Source organism: Hyperoodon ampullatus (assembly GCF_949752795.1).
Source record: "Hyperoodon ampullatus genome assembly, chromosome: 8".
NCBI lineage: Eukaryota > Metazoa > Chordata > Mammalia > Artiodactyla > Ziphiidae > Hyperoodon > Hyperoodon ampullatus.
In genome coordinates this window covers 60,512,478-60,524,962 of record NC_136921.1, presented here as the reverse complement: position 1 = coordinate 60,524,962, position 12,485 = coordinate 60,512,478, and the positions used below count along the sequence as shown (strand labels likewise).

Genomic DNA, 12,485 nt, shown 5'->3' with positions numbered 1-12,485 from the left:
TGGAGGGTCTCCTGTAGAGGCGGGGGGTGACTGTAGCTCATGGTGTGGACAAGGACACTGGCAGCAGAAGTTCTGGGAAGTACTCTTTGGCATGAGCCCTCCCAGAGTCTGTGAGCAAGCGAGTTTCTACTGCTCTTTCTTCACCTGGGTGATGAGGACAGAGTGCTGATGATGCTTTGAATGGTTTGTTTCCATAATTTGATGTAATTTTAATGTGATTAACATGAAATATCTTAGAACTTTAACTGATAAGCACCTTCATATACGTTCCCTTATTCAACCATCTAGTTAATACCCCTAAGATTTTTCTCTCATAGTATCACCGTTTATCTTTCATAGAAGAAGTTACAGTTTGTAATTATATGTTTACTTGGATGTTTATAGGTTTACTATCTGTTTCCCCACTAAGCTACCTGTTCCCTGAGAGCTGAAATTATGTCTTTTTTTTTTTACCACTGTGATGTTCAAAAACAATTTCTTCTAGATGAAGTCATGTATGGTCAGATTTTAAGGTTTTGGCAATTTTTCCATCTATGAAAGATGAGTTTTGCCAAAAGTGGAGGTGGGAAGGTTTTCTAAAGCAATTATGCAACCACTCAATTAAGTGAGATATCATGTAAATAGAATAGCACAATACGTGGTACATGGGAAGTACTTGATAAATATCAGTACTTGCTGGTGTTGGTGTCAGAGCTCTGCAACTTTTTATTTAACTCTACCACTCAAAGTGGTTGGCTAAGCTAATACCGTCATAGTCACTCTTTCTTGCTGCTTATGTATGCAAATGTAGAATATTTTGCCAGTTCATGAATAGTGGTTATGGCATCAACAGCTGAGAACTAGGGGGATCTTACAGGGCTGAATGTAACTGTTGTGTTTTCATAGTGATTAACAAAGGTCCATAGGTTTGGGTTAGAGCTTGAGTGATGAAGCACTTATTTCCTAACTTTAATCCTCAATCACAAGTATCTTAGAGTGATTTATTTCACTATTTTAGAGACATAGTAGCATCTAAAGTCTTTTATCAGGATAATTTCCCATTAAACAAAACCAAGAGATTATGATAACATTAAATAAGGGGACATCCTTGAAAAATGGATTAGGACCCTAGAGTGAGTAAAGAAATCAATTTAATGAGCTTCAACCAACATTAGTTGTAATGAGATAAAATAATAAATATGAAAGCACGAGCAAATAATTTACGCAACTTTTGTTTTTGCTATATATACCATTTTTAAAGCCAGATCTAGGATGATATCTACTCACTATGAAAATCATGGTAATGTCAGGGATGGTAACATGAAAGAATGGCCAATGGCAATTGTAAGAAGCTGCAGAATGAAAACTGAAAGACATTTCTTTTTTACCAGATGTTAACATACGATTAAAAAAATTGTGTATTAGAATCAATGAAATAAGGCTTGTACACAAATTAAACTCTGATATTAAATGTATTCCTTAGTGTGGATTATGACCAAAATATTTGAAAGCCACTGCCCTAGAAAATGCATTTTCTTTTCCTCAGATTGGAGTTAGATGGAACATTGTAAAAAGCATACATACATCAGATTGTTCAACTACAGTGCCTATAAGAAACTCTTTGGTAAATTAAAATTAAAGTTATATTTCTAAAATTGACACAAAATTTTCCACATACATTGTGAAGTTGTCAGTCAAATTATAAATTAAACCAACAAAAAACATTTCATTAACAATGAAATATGACAGCTAATCAAGACTGTGCACATAATACTTGCACTAGTAAAGACTTTGATCCACCGAACACCAAGAAATTGGACAGCCATACAGATATCTCAAGGCCACAGACCCTTAAAAAATTGTCTTGTTTTTCTGTAAAGTAAACAATTCATTGCCAGTTATGTGTAATCAGTTTTGAAATAATTAAAACTTGAATAATAGTAATAAAATAACCACAGGCTTTCCATATTATTTGCTTAAGTTGCTATGGAAAACTCGGCTATTTTTTGTTTCTGCAGAGTCAAGTGCAGAAATGAGCAGATTGATAAATTTATAAACATCATGGAAAGAATTGTAGAGAGGAACTGGAGCCACTCGAATCCCATTTGGATCCCGTTTGTCACACTGTAGGGGAAACAAAAAGTAAAACCACATTAATGTTGGCATCATTCATATAATGGAAATCCACATTCAAGAGAAACTTACATAAAACATTCATACTGATTTCCCTAAAACTTAATATATAAGCAATTTTTTTCTCTTTAAGTAAAGAATAGTGTTTCTATGTTATTTGAAACTCCCCTCTTAATAATAATTAAAATATTAATGGGTTGGTACATGAATATCCTAAGTACTTTCCTGAAGTCCAGTCAGCAATGATCCTTTTTAAGCAACCAATGGATCGAGTATACAGTTTATCTGTGGAGAGACCCTGGAGAGACTGGAACCCTTGCACACATTTCAATGATTGAGAACCTCACTGAGATCTGGAGAGTTTTAGTTATATTTCCATTAAATTCAGTAATCCCTAATCTCATGAATTCGGCTCAGATAATTCAGCATAGTCTGAAGATCACTATGACTGTCTTTAAGAAACACGCCCTATAGGCTAGACAATATAATAAATGGTTTATGTGTGCTGGCACATTTTATTCCATAACAACTTTTGAGGTAAGTATTTTTGCAGCAAAAATACAGATGAAGGATCTGAAGTCAATAGTTGTTTACTAACTTTCCCAGGAGCACATGGCTTGTAAATGGTAGAGTGTGATTTGGAATGCTGATATTCTGATTTGTGTCTTCAGAATCTGGGGATACCTCTCCTAAAGGTTCGGAAGACTGAGTGCAGCAGTTTCTAAATCTGGAAATAGATATCACCATTTTCCCTGAAATTACTCATTAAATACTTTTTAGTTCTCTTCAAGAGACTAAGAGGGCTACTTAGGCCCAACAGTTAAAAAAAAAATTCCATACAACATTAACACTCTTAAGCTGTGTCTACATATCTTTCTTGACTGAAGTGAAAAAGTTGAAAATAATTTAGTTCAATCAAACAACTAAGTAAGACTGATTTCCTTTTTTTCCCTTTACTATATTGTATGTTCTTTAATTCCACTCATTCAATAAATATATAATATATTAGGGTTTTCACTAAATTTTTTTCTATCCAAACTATAATGAAAATAATGGATAAATTACATAAAACTCTTTCCTGCAACCAAAATTTGTGGTTTCTTCCCTTTTATCAGAAATGACAGATCTCCGTGCCCTTCACTTAGCACAGTGCTGAATACTTAGTTGGCATTTAACTTATCCTCACTGACTGATGTGAAATAACATGGAAAAATGAATAAACAAAAAAATTCAAATTTTGTGCTCAACATGTAACCCATAGAGAAAAACCTGGTAACAAAGCAAGAGATATACGTACAACCACTCCTCTTTTTTCTAGTTCTTGGAAAACATATTTAATTGGAATAGAAAATGTTAGGGTTAGCTGGCAGCCGCGATCCTCTATACGGGATGGAGTAATTATGTTCACAACTGTTTTCTTGGTTTCTGCTTTATCCTGGCTGAAGTGATGCTTGATCATGTATTCCAGATAACCAGTTAGCAAAATAGATTTTCTCCTCAGTGCTTTCATAGTTGCTTGCCTAAAGATCTGCAGAATAAGAAACAATCAGGTTCACCGTTTCTTGTTGATTTATAAAGAAGCAAAATTTAACTGTAAATCATACATAAAAAAAGGGAAATGCCCAGTTTTGACCTTTCCAATAAAACATCCATTTTAGATAATCTTTTTGTGAAAACATGTCCTCTTTTAAGTGCTTTGCTATTAAAAATTAAACGCAAAGTGTCCATGACAGAAAAACTGTACAAATGTCATTTAAACAATACCTGCAAAAGCAGAAAAAAAAAGTGAACATAATGTTCCTTCAGAGTTATTTTAAATTAGCTTCATATAATTAGTACAAGTAAAACATACCTTAATAAATACATTTAACTGTTATAAATGTCAAAAATTTTCCTCCAAACATTTTATAAAATCATAATCAAGATTTTTTTCTATTCCCATATAAAGTTTGTTTAATCCACAAAATGGTGCAGTAAGAGCTAAACGCTTATGTGGAAGGCAATGTTACCAATATTATTTATATTTGTTTTACCAATTCCTAAATCTCCTTCAGTTTAACAGTATTCAGTTTAACAGTAAGAAAACAAATAGTTAAATAGTGATGCTAAGTTTTGTCAGAAAAGCAAATAATGTTAGATCATGCATGTATTATTACTGAAGCATTTGGTCTTCCTTTTTTTCTTCTTTCATCATTTTCTCCCCTGCTAAACTCTAACACTGGTGTGAAAATACTGCCCGTTGCTGCCTGAGGTGTCTTATATTAAGATGAGTGACAAAAGGGCACAAAATAACTGGTATTGGAACATTAGGGGTCAGAACAGACATGCTTTTCTAGCTTATCTCTTAAGGTCAAGTAGAGTTTAAAAATATATTCTACATATAACAACTGAAATAACTGCAAACAGAGAAAGATGCACTGGCAAGCCACTTAATATCCCTTTTCTGTATCATGTTATGCCACTGAGCAAACATAGGGTCATTTGGTGATATCTATGCTTTTTGAAGTCTATGAAAATAGTTTTTTCTCTGTATACACATGGCATGTGTGGGCAGGCATTCTACTAGAACTCAACCATTCAGGCATAGATTTTCTTGACCTATTGCATGGAGGCTGTGGATGTGGCTGAAGGAGAGGATGAGAGTTGTATGTAAGGTAATGTCTTGAAGGAAGAGAGGAAAATCAGAGGATAGAAAGCTATCTGCCTCTCTTCCCAACCAGACGTCATGGACTGTGTCTGCAGCCTGGGAAGAGTTCAGCTGCAAATAGAAGCTGAGGTCTTTGAGGTCCATGTCAAAAAGCATCTGACATATTCAGTGCAAAAAAATGCTACTTTAGGCCAGTTACATGGAGTTTGGTAAGAGGCATCTCTTCATTTCCTGTGTAAAACAAAATGTCCATAGATTTGGCACAATGAAGACTCAAGGGAACACCTCCAAGTTTTGGATCAAGAGAGCCTGATCCAAGAATCAACATTCTTACAGAGGGCAGGAGCAGGGACAGGTAAGGTGTAGCCCACCAGTGGTTTGGCTGTCAGGTTTGGAATTTTAAAAAAAAATGTGACAGGAATCTTTACAAACTTCTCTTTGGAGATTAATAATAATTTGAGGACATTTTAATTATTTAAATAATTCTAGTACACTTTCTGGATCCGCTTTGGGCCCCATAAGATGCAGATGGGGACAATGTATAAAGTAGTACTTTTAATGGTATTTCATTTGTATTCATAGGTTAGTAAGACTTTGGGGAATATTAAGTTTATGGTTTTTTTTTTAATGAAGTTTTTTGCTCTTGCAGATTTGATAGCAAGCAACCAATTTTTTTTTCATGACAGATATCTCAGTTTTAACATATCATGACTCTTTGTTAATAATAAAATAACTTTTAAATGTAAAACTAATATCCACATTACAACCACAACAAGAGAAGCTGCATTCTGAGGCAGTCTTAAGTTCTTCTCAGAGTGTAAAAGTCTCTACTGAGGCCTCAGATAAAAATATCAAGAGGGGATAATAGGAGTTAACAGTGAAGTAGAATAAATGTCCTTTTTTCTTTTTCTTTTTTTTTTTTTTTTTTTTGCTTCTCATTATGTTCATGCTTTCAGTACTGTGGAATAATTTTTTAATTAGGAAAAATGAAAAGTGTAGTTTGAAAATATTCAGCTTATAACAGAATTCTTGGCAGAGTTTCCACTATTTGGGTGAGTTTTCTTGCTAACTAAAATAAATGCAAAGCTAGAAAAGTTAGATATGTTTAAATAGGAAAAATAAGTATAGCATGATGTTTTCAATTCTTAAATTCTTAAAATTGGCTCCCTAATAACTCTGAGGAAAGACAGAGTACATTTCTTCTGACTTGCCCTGTATTTTAATTGAATGTTCTAATTTTATATATTTAAGGTATTTATTTAATTGTATATTTATGTACTGAAAAAGTCTAAAATTGTCTACCTAATCGCTACATAGAAATATGACTCTGCAAAATACAATATAAGTATTATTTAATTTCAAGTTAGTAATTAGAAGGTTGAGGTGACCTTGAAGTAATCTGGTCCAAACATCTTCATTAAAAAATTGAGGCAAATGAATTCAAGAGTAGTTGTCACTTGTTGAAGGTCACACTTAGTGTCCCAGTGAGGGATAGAGTATTTGCCTCCTGCTTCCTACCTTATTGCTCTTTCTCTTGATCCACAGTATTTTTTAAATTATTGTACAAAAGATTAAATAGGCAGCAGTATGAAGAAACATTTTGAAACTAATTATAAGGTGCTATTTTCCATGGTATCCATCAATCAATCAAATACACATTAATTGTGAACAAAGCCATAATTAATCTTTTTAAAAAATTCTCTGTATTGCAAATCTGAAATCATATCCATGTACATTGATTATTAAGTATAGAATCTCTTCTTCGGTTGGCATTTGACTGTGTGAGAATATTTTTCGAAAGGGAAGTAGAGATAACAACGAAAGGTAGCTTGATTCATGTATTTATTTCTTTCATTTACTCAAACTTCAGCTACCTATCTCCTATATGCATAACTTTTAAATAAATAAGGTAAGTACTGAATCGGTTAATTCACTGACACTCACATGGCAAACTCAGAAACATCTAGAAAGTACAGTGTTTTAACAGTTAAGTAGAGAATGGGAAACAATGAAACGTATTATTTTGTAATTTCAGAATTTTGCAATTTATAATAGGAAGCAAGATTTTCGAAAACACCTTCTTTAACATAAGGTTTGATTACTTAAAGATAATTTTGGTTAGAACATAGCCTCGACAGTGAATGATTTAATAAGATATCTCCAAGAGGATGCAGGAAACGCTTAAGTGATAAGAAGCTCCAGAGCAGTGTACATACCTCTTCTGTGGCATTTAGAGTCTTTTTCTCAAGTTTAAGTTTGGATATTAAAGGAGAAGATAAATCAGTCTTCATATTCCAGCTGAGAATAGAAACCATGTCTAGGTGACTATAATACAGTGTGGAAGAAAACTATTGGTAGGGAAAATAGGAATAAGACTTCCTGTGGCAGAAGAGGTGAATACCGAACAACAGTCAGTCCACTGCAGAGAATACCGAAGTGATAGTGTCTAAAAGACATTTTCTAGATACGGCTAGGAAGTCATTTGCAAAGATAAAATCAGAGGAAACTTTAAGTACTAGTTTTTCCTAAGGTATTCCTTGGTGCCTTGTTTTTTCTTACTATAATTCATCTTCTCCCTGATATAAACTTTCAAAATAAGCAAAACGTTATCTTCTTTTAAAATGTTTAACGGGGGACATCCCTGGTGCTCAGTGGTTAAGAATCCGCCTGCCAATGCAAGGGAAACGGGTTCGATCTCTGGTCCGGGAAGATCCCACATTGCTGCAGAGCAGCTAAACCTGTGTGCCACAACTACTGAGCCTGCGCTCTAGAGCCCGCAAGCCACAACTACTGAGCCCTCGCGCCACAACTACTGAACCTATGCACTGCAACAACTGAGTCCACGTGCTGCGACTACTGAAGCCCGCATGCCTAGAGCCTGTGCTCCGCAACCAGGGAAGCCACTGCAATGAGAAGCCCATGCACTGCATCGAAAGTAGCCCTGGCTCGCCGCAACTAGAGAAAAGTCGGCTCGCAGCAACGAACACGCAATGCGGCCAAAAAAATAGAATAGAATAGAATAGAATAAAATAAAAATGTTTAACGGAAGTGTTCCTCAGGTTGGATATTTTGAAAGCAAATCAAATATCATTATTTGATTTGCCGAGTAGATTTCATCACCCCCCTGAAAAAGATTTTTTTAAATATGTATCACTGCCTGCGAAATCTTGTTACTGGGTCTATTTCAACTTAAAAAAAAAAAAAACCTGCCCAAAAGTGAAAACAGCACAAGCTCCATCTAGTGGTCATATTGAATATGTGCTCTTTAAATTGGGATGAAATGAAATGAGTTGATTACTACTATCTAGTGGTGAAGCTGTATAAAAACAGAGGAACTTGACGCTGCTGTCCAGTGGCCAAATTGAGAAACTACTGTGAATGTTCACAGAATTCTAGAATTTTAAGTTTGGAAGAGATTTTGGAAGCCTTTATCCGGTCACTCATGCCAAAATACGCCACAGTAGAATTTCCTAAACTAGATGATTTTAGGAGGCCTTCAATTTAAAAAAAAACATAAAATCAAAATTTTATTTGAATATCTATATATTTAAAATCTCTATTAGAAACATATATGTATATTTACTTAAAATATATTTTACTTAAATGTATGTATATAAAATATATATTGCCTTAATATATGTATTAATACTATTATTATATAGATATAATTATTAACAATATATATTTACTTAGATAAATTTAGTCTTAATATGAAATTAATGAATATCCAATATCCAAATAATTAGTTAGGAGACATATATATATGCATTATATGTGTGTAAAAATGAATAGATACAGGTAAGTACCCTATTATTTAGGGTGAGACTAAATTTTAAGTAGAAGCATGAATGAACTTAAAGAAAAATATTGAGCCAGTAATAGTAGAAATTAAACGTGGCTGTAATGTTATAGAAACCCCAATGGGGAAAAAGAAAATCCACCCTACCTCATGGGACAACCTTACTCATCTTTGGTTTACTCTGACTATTCATACTCTCCCCAACTCCCTAAAGTCTTCCTATAGTTTTGTCACATGGCAGTTTGTCAGTTCATTGACTCACAGAACTAGAAGAAACAGAGTCCTCAGTAATCACAACATCGTCCAGCACACAATAATTTCTTAATAAGTAAGTGTTTGAATGAGTGAATTAATCAAGACTTAAATATTGCATGTTTGTTTTGTATATAGAGAGACCAGTAGAAGATTAGATAACTTATTCAGGTTCACACAAATTCTAAGTGGAACTAAAAATGTGTCACCCCAGGTAAGTTTCACTGAACATTTATTAAGTGCCAACAGTGTGCCAAGCCTTGGGTTGGGGGCTGAATATATAAATAAAAAGTGACATTAGCACACAGTCACTGTCCTAATGGAGAACCCTGCCCTTCCTCTGTTGTTTATGCACATTGCATATTAATCTAGCTGATTAATCAGCAGATAAACAACATGTCTCAGGTAAAGATGTGGGAAGGCTGAAGCATAGATCACTTACCTCTAAACTAGCATGTAAGGAACAGACCAGTAGAATGGGAGGATTTGAAATTCGGAATCCATTGACCCCAGGGATTAACTGCAGTTCTGAAAAATTAATATCGTGTCATTTTTATAGAATGTTTGCCTAAAAAGGTGTCCTTTATGGATTTTTTTATGACAGTAAAGTAGAGAAGAAAAATTTAAGACTTAAAAACTTTTCCTCCTGGGATTTCTGAGATATTTAAGAGAAACGCCATGGACCTAAAATACCGGCATATTTCTCCTTCACTTAAAACTTCCATCTCCTCTGCCCCCACCTTCATAGCAGCCTACCAAAAATTAGAGCCCTTAGACACAAGACAAACATAATGTCATCTAGAAGATTTTCGGCACCCCATCCTCTGCCCTCTCATCCCCAAGCCAGCATTCCTTGTTCTTCTCCATGCTTTGCCTTTCTATTATGAAACCATGTCAACAAGGGGAATATATCAAGATTCGAATGGCTTGTAATTGTAATGTCACCCAAAGGCAGAAATATAAATGAAATGACCTAGGAAGGTGACTTTTAACATTAGGATTACTAGGTCAAGTAGCTTCTCTTGGGAAAGAAGAAAAAAAAAAGCTTTAAAAAAAAATGATCTGCCTAAGTATGATATATTAAAAAGGTAAATTAATAGCAGACATTATCCTAATTATAATTAATTAGATTGAATAGTTGCAAGTTAAATCCAAGAGTTAAAACTGCTAGTTAGAGATAAAGTTAAAAACTAATACTGACTAAGAGTGAGAGAATTTTCTGGGTCTTTAGAGATGCATCTAATTAAGGCTAGTCAAACTATATCCTGTGGGTCAAATCTGGCCCACCACTTGTTTTTGTAAATAAAGTTTTATTGGAACGTAGCCACATTCATTCATTTATGTATTTTTGTGGCTGCTTTAGCACCACAATGGCAGAGTTGTGCCACAGAAACAGCATAGCCCCAAAAGCTTAGCATATCTCCAATCTGACCCTTCATAGAAAACCTTTGTCCACCCCTGATCTAATCCAGCTCCCTCATTTACAGATAGGAAAACCCACTACAAACAATTTAAATAACTGGCATAATAACAGAGTTCATTATTTCAGCAGCCAAGATGAAACACAGCTTTCCTGATATGACTGAAGAGCCCATCTTTATTCTTTGCATCTTGGTTGGTGCAAATGTGAATATATTTAAAATCATATCTCAGGGTTGGAAGCAGGCTGAAGGATCAAGTTTAAGTTTAATTCTCACAACATTTAGGAAGTTCTCTGTATCTCATGTGATGGAAGAATAAAGTCACTCAGGAAAAAGAAATAGGGCAATTTGATAACTCCCTGCGCATGGTGTACTTTCATTTCTACCCATTAGGGTTAGTATTTGGTATGTGGTGAAAGCCACAAAAGAAGGAAATTTTGGGAAAATAGAGGGATAAAAATGAACATTTATTAAATAGTATGCTACTTGGTTTATAGCTTAGAATGTGTCCTGCCCTCAAACGAAACCCTGAAATATTATTATTCACATTAGATATGTGAGGAAAAAACCCAAAAAATCCAAAATGATAAATATGTGCAACATCACAAAACTATTAAGCAGCAAAGTGGGTTTGATACCTAAGTCTCTCTGGGTCTGACCTCAAGCCAACAGTTCCTTCTGTTTTCCCTGCCTGATGTTTTAGGTACTCCATGTTGATGAGATCTGAATATTTTAGATTTCACTTCTTCTTATTTCCCTATGAAACGATAGACTCAAAATCATGCTAAAATCTATGAACACTTAGTCTTACACTGAAGAAATGTCATTTCTTATTTTAAGAATTCTCAGTGGCATTTTCAAAGTGCACTCTCCATGAGGCATGTATATTACATATCATATAAAGACATGAAAATTGAAATAAAGTTAAGACAAAGTGACTTGTGAAGTAAAATTGAATACACTTACTGTTATCCATCTTAAATCTGGTGCTTAATTCATGGCCAAACCATCCCACTAACCTGAAACATAAATAATAACATTTGATATTTTGGTCTATAAAAATAGTCACAATTAATATAGGCCAAACCATCCCACTAAGCTAAAACATAAATACTAACATTTGATATTTTGGTCTATAAAAATAGTCACAATTAATATAGGACTCTAGGGCCTGCGTTTTAAAATCATTTATGATACAAGTCATCAAATACTTAAGCATATAAATACTATATGATATCATAAGGCAATTAATATTTATAACCTTCTTGAGATTGAGTATAACATCAATTTATTCTTGTTATTAGTTGTATTACCTTTTCAAAGTTAAATCATCTGGAGACCTGTACTTAATGACCTTGTTCTTATTTAAAATTAACTAAAATGAACAAAAATGTTGTTTTTTTTAGATATTAAAACAAAGGTGAAAAGAAAGCTCAAAAATAAAGTGATTAATACAATAATGTATTTTTCTTGCAGTAAGCTCTCTAAAGAGAAATGGCATAAAAATAACCTACATAATTTTTGAAAAATTTAAAATAATTTTCTAAAGAAATTGTTACTTTCAGATTTTAATAAGAATGTTAATTAGCCAGATATAAAATACAGTATATATAGGAAAAATCATATGTATGTGTGTGTGCTTATTAGATGAAAAAAATTACAAAATATCTAAAGAAAAATATAAAATTTGAGAAAGAGAAATACAATATTCCTGATAATCAATTCTTCCTAAATGCTAGTTTTAATACTGCCAAAATTAAAAATTCCAAGTATGTTGTTTTTGGATTTGGCAAAATGTTGTTAATTTATATAGAATATATGAGTGAAAATAATAAATTTTGAAATAGAAGAGTATAAAGGTGAATATGCTCTATATTATATAGTATATTACAAAATTCGTTAAATGAATGAGCACAATACTATTAAAAGAAGCATCAGGGAGATAAATGGAACATGGCAGAAAATATAAAAAACAGTCCTCAGATCATACAACAATTTAATAAGTGATAATTGTAACATTCCAAAAAATGCAAAGATGAAGAAAATATGTTCATATATTTATATGATTCTTAAAAGAAAAATTTCTAACTATGAAAACCAAAGAAAATATAAAGGAACATATCTATATATTCAGACACATTTAAAATTCTGTATTACAAAGAAAAAACAAATGAAAAACCAAAACAAAAACCAATGATGGGGAGAAGGAAGTTGTTTGCCACATTTAAAAGAGTTTTCACCAAGAGTTTTTTCA

At 33.3% G+C, this 12,485-nt stretch overlaps 1 protein-coding gene across 1 annotated transcript in view; it reads right to left on the bottom strand.

Moving 5' to 3' along the window:
- Positions 1–1,955: 1,955 nt before the first annotated feature.
- Positions 1,956–12,485, bottom strand: part of KYNU (kynureninase) — a gene marked incomplete at both ends in the record, with an annotated part of 94,092 nt that continues 83,562 nt past the window's right edge. The window contains 5 exon segments of the mRNA XM_079710171.1: positions 1,956–1,985; positions 1,987–2,103; positions 3,410–3,640; positions 9,253–9,338; positions 11,198–11,250. Of these exon segments, the coding sequence (XP_079566297.1) occupies positions 1,956–1,985; positions 1,987–2,103; positions 3,410–3,640; positions 9,253–9,338; positions 11,198–11,250 (517 nt within the window).